The 4,317-nt window shown below is 45.7% G+C and overlaps 1 protein-coding gene across 1 annotated transcript; it reads right to left on the reverse strand.

Moving 5' to 3' along the window:
* Positions 1–408: 408 nt before the first annotated feature.
* LOC123378509 (transcription factor 15-like) lies at positions 409–3,878 on the reverse strand. Its single transcript, XM_045032406.1, has 2 exons — positions 3,447–3,878; positions 409–2,547 (listed from the first exon to the last, which is right to left on the reverse strand). The coding sequence occupies exons 1-2, from the start codon at positions 3,876–3,878 to the stop codon at positions 2,515–2,517; spliced, it is 465 nt and encodes a 154-aa protein (XP_044888341.1). The 3' UTR covers positions 409–2,514.
* Positions 3,879–4,317: the final 439 nt, after the last annotated feature.

Raw genomic sequence — 4,317 nt, forward strand, 5'->3', positions numbered from 1 at the left:
TCCTGTATAAGTTTGACACATAGCACATAAATACCATGGATGTGGGATCCCATTTTAAAAAATACTGTAGCACTGTGGAAATCACTTGTTCATGAGTTTCTTCAAGTAATAAGCTTTAACACTACATTAAAAATAGTGGACCACACCTTTCGATACTGATTGCCTTTAAAAACTTAAAAATGCAATCATACTAAATGTAAATATGCTACATTTGCCAGGAGATTCTATTAAAAATTAAATGAACATTAGTTATGTTTATGAAAGTCCAAAATTACTATTTTGTTCAACTTCTTTATGAATCTCCACAATTAGAGAATATTTGTAATATAAAACAAACATTTTAAAAAATATTTGAAATTGCAGTTTTTTTTAAACATTTTATCACTTACAGTATCCTAATGGAAAAATACAACTGTTAATAAGTGAATCTGTTTGTTCCTGTTAAAGAAGCTAACATTTGATATAGTTTAATTATGTTTCAAGATAATCTACAGTGCAATCTAAAATAGAGATCTGCTTTTAAAGTTATAAAAATGTAAATTTTAAAAAAATTTACACATCCAGTTTAAGCCATTATAAAACCATTTTAAAAGCAGCAAAACTTTGGAGGGCATATTTGCAGAAATCTGCACTCAAAAATAAAAAATGTAGTCAAATGTGAATAAATCCCACTTTACAGAAAACATTGATCAACACCAAAACAAAAAAGTTAATCTGACAGTGGTTTGAATCACTACACTGAAAGAGTGCAAAGGATGCAGTAAAGATAACAGCAAAGTAAAAGTAGGAAATTCAGACCTCACTCCAGAAAGCACTGAAGCATGTGTGCAACGTGAAGAATATGAATAGTCCCATTGGAATCAGTATTTTGTAGGATCAGCCTCTTCTAGGAGAAATTTCCTACAGCTCCTCTAGGTATAACAGAATGTGTCTTAAAGTGGCACTGCAAAATGGCTTGGGGGGGGGGGGGGAAGAGCATCAGGAATTCAAAGGTCCAAGACCCAATTAATGAGGTCTCCTATATGTTTTTTTTTGGTGTGTTTATTGGAAAAATCTGCAGAATTTGCTCTGTATGTGGTGGGTGGGGAGCGAGGTGAAGGAAAGTCAGCTACACAATAAACACCTCAACTGCTACAGTCTACCTTTCCTGATTCCACCACATTGGCTTTGATATGACAGCAGAGTGCTACAAGAGGGTGTGGCCAACCAGGAGAAATGACCTGGTAGTGGTGGGAAGACAATTACTCTGTGCAGCATAAGCCTCTCTCAGGATGGCATAAATCACTGCTATCCCCAAAAGCAGCAACTCCTTCTATTGCTTTTAAATACCATAGGGGAGGTATATCACACACACACAGCTGATATTTTTAAGGTACATACAATGTTTAGGTGGGCAGGAGCAGCTTATTTAGGGACTGTTAACCCTGACTCCTTGGAATTATTCTGTGCTTCACTAGCTATGTCTGATTTTTTTTTTAAAGCTTAAGTCCCACAGAGACTGGGAGCTAAAACTTGTATCCAAATTCAAAAAGTGGGTAAAACTTACCATTTTCTAAACCATCCACCATAAATTGACCTGGATATGGGGATTTAATATTTTAGATGCTTTTTCAGTTCTCATGGTACCCAAATTGGGAACCATGACAGAGCTGTGCTTTTTAGACTCAATTTCAAATAGTTTATGAACTTGTAAATGACATCAGTGATGTAAGTTTATCACTGTTTAAAGGCACAATTTGGGAATAATCTAGCTGATGGATAAATTTAGAGAGCTGGGGGGCAACCCTCCCTATTCTGTGCTTAACAAGAACAAATTTAGAAAGATACCACACTATTTAGAGGACTGGCACAGCACACGCTGCGTATTATGAAAAAAACATCCCTTGCACAGCACTTCTCAGCTATCCTGGGTACTGACTGGGATAGTGACCTCCTCCCATCTTGGCTGTCTTTGAGGCATTCTGTTGCACTGCAGCTCTCCCTACAGCTAGGCACACATCACTTTTAATTGTATCTTGGCTTTTGGGTGAGCACCTTTAAAATAATCTCAGTGTAATTTCAGAGACCTGCAACATGTCAGCTGCCACTTTCTCTCTCACAAATGAGTGTACAACTGTACAGCCCAATATTGGTTAAAGGCACAGAGGATGGCATGTTATGACAGCTTCCATTGACAGGAGATGCTGTGTGGTTTCAAAGCTCAAGTTTCATCATGTGACATAAGTTGAGGAGCCATCAAGATCAGGGCTTGGCTGCTTAGGTTAACATTTCTTGCATTAAAATAGCAGCCACACCAGGTGCAACTCTCCCCACAGTGTTCAGTTTCATTGGCAAAACACCCTGAATCAACCTGTCACAATGTAAAACAAAGTGCATAGCAGTGGGTTTTTTATAGTTTAAAAAGTTTTTACTGTTGCATAATTTCAGTGTAAACATTGTGAATAAAGAGAAGTTATCTAAAACAGTTCTACAGTCAGTGCAAGATTCTCATCTGATTCAACGTCCACTTAAACTTTAAATAGACAAGTGTTTCTCCCCTTCTCTGTTCTGTAAGAGGGGACAGAAAATATATATTAGAAACATCACCACAGAAAAAGGAAAATCACTTTCTCCTTTAACTTGGCATCTATTAATATTATACCTAATTTAACACACACAGTCACACTAAACATAAACATTTAATTAACCTTCCTAGCAATTATGTTGTTAGTCATTAAACAGTGAACATCACATTTTAACTCTATTTAAATTTTGTTACAAACTATGAAATATACCAGAAATACAACAGTGCAGTTAAATGAAAATAGCCAGGGCAGAACAGTATTTCTGAAACTGCTACTGTACTTGGGGACTAAAGTGAAGCCACACAAGTCTCTAAATGGTAGACCAAGATAAATAGTTTGTCATACTTAGCTGATTTTCTTGCCTCTTATTTTATATACTTTGTGGAGCTTGGAATTTACAGGTCACAGAGCACAATTTTTCCTTACAGTAGATTTCTACTCATATAAGCAATGCTTACAAGAAGTGAGTTTATAATAAATTAACACATCATCAAAGCTGTACCCAGAGGGATTTAGAAATGTTCTGCCTGTGAACATGTGAGAGACTGTCAGCTTTTCACAACAGGACAGTCGTTGCAGGGGGTTTGTTTACAGTACTGAACAGGCTGTAGATGCTAAACAAATAATATCCGCCCTCCACCTCTACTCTGCTATCCCGGTGATGGCAACGGGAGGATGGGCTCGGGGCACGCAAGGGCAGCAGAATTGTGGTTGCTGTGGCTGGGGGATTAGTTTTAAAGGTGTGTGGGGTGGGTCAGAAGGGGACTCTCCTTGCCCCCGAAACAGGCCTCAGTGGGGCAGTGCCAACTCCAGCCTCCACTCTACCCTCCGCCCCTGGGGTTGTCGGGGCAGCACTCAGCCCCTGCTGCGTGCCCGCCTTACCAGCTTCCTCTGGTTACTGAGGCAGAAGGTGCAGATGGGCCGGGGCGCCGCCGCGGTGCTGCCGCCCTGCAGGCGGGGCTGGTACTGCAGGCACGGCCGCTCCGCCCCCTCGCCCTGCGGCTGCCGCAGCAGCACGTTGGCCAGGTGCGCGATGTAGCTGGCGGCCAGGCGCAGCGTCTCGATCTTGGAGAGCTTGCGGTCGGCGGGCTCGGTGGGGATGAGCGTGCGGAGCGCGCTGAAGGCGGAGTTGACGCTGTGGGTCCGGTCCCTCTCCCGGGCGTTGGCCGCCTGCCGCTGCTTGCTCAGCCCGCCCAGCCGGGGGCTCTTCCGCTTGCGCTTGCCCGGGCCCCCGGCGGCGGGCAGGGACTTGCCCGAGCTGCTCTCGCTGCCGCCGCTCTCCGGGTCGGATGCGGCCCCGCCGCCGGCCTTCATGGCGCTCCCGCCGGCCCCCCAGCCCCATGACTTTTATGCGCGGCAGCTGCCGGCTCGGCGGCCCGCCGCGGCCCCGGGTCCCCTCCGGCGGCGGGGCCGCGCTTTGAATGGCTGCTGCTTTTAGCTCGGCCATGTGGCCGCTCCGTAAATAAGGCGAGGAAGGTGGAGCTGCGGCCTCAGTGCTCCTGCCCGGCAGCCTTGCACCTGTTCCCCCGGCTCGGCGCGGCTCGGGCAGGGCGCCCCCGGGGCATTCCGGGCGGGAGCGCGGAGCCGACGGGGGGCAGGGAGCGAGGGGCTTCCTGGCCCCTAACGTGCTCTCCTCGGGGGGGGAGAGTCACTCGCCTGGGCAGGACCTGGCACCTGCCCCCACAGCACCCGTCCCGGCAGGGGGCTGGGTGGAGGAGCGCCTGGCTCCCTCTTCAGGTGCTGCTTCCCCTAC

This window comes from Mauremys mutica, chromosome 10 (assembly GCF_020497125.1).
Source record: "Mauremys mutica isolate MM-2020 ecotype Southern chromosome 10, ASM2049712v1, whole genome shotgun sequence".
Lineage (NCBI taxonomy): Eukaryota > Metazoa > Chordata > Testudines > Geoemydidae > Mauremys > Mauremys mutica.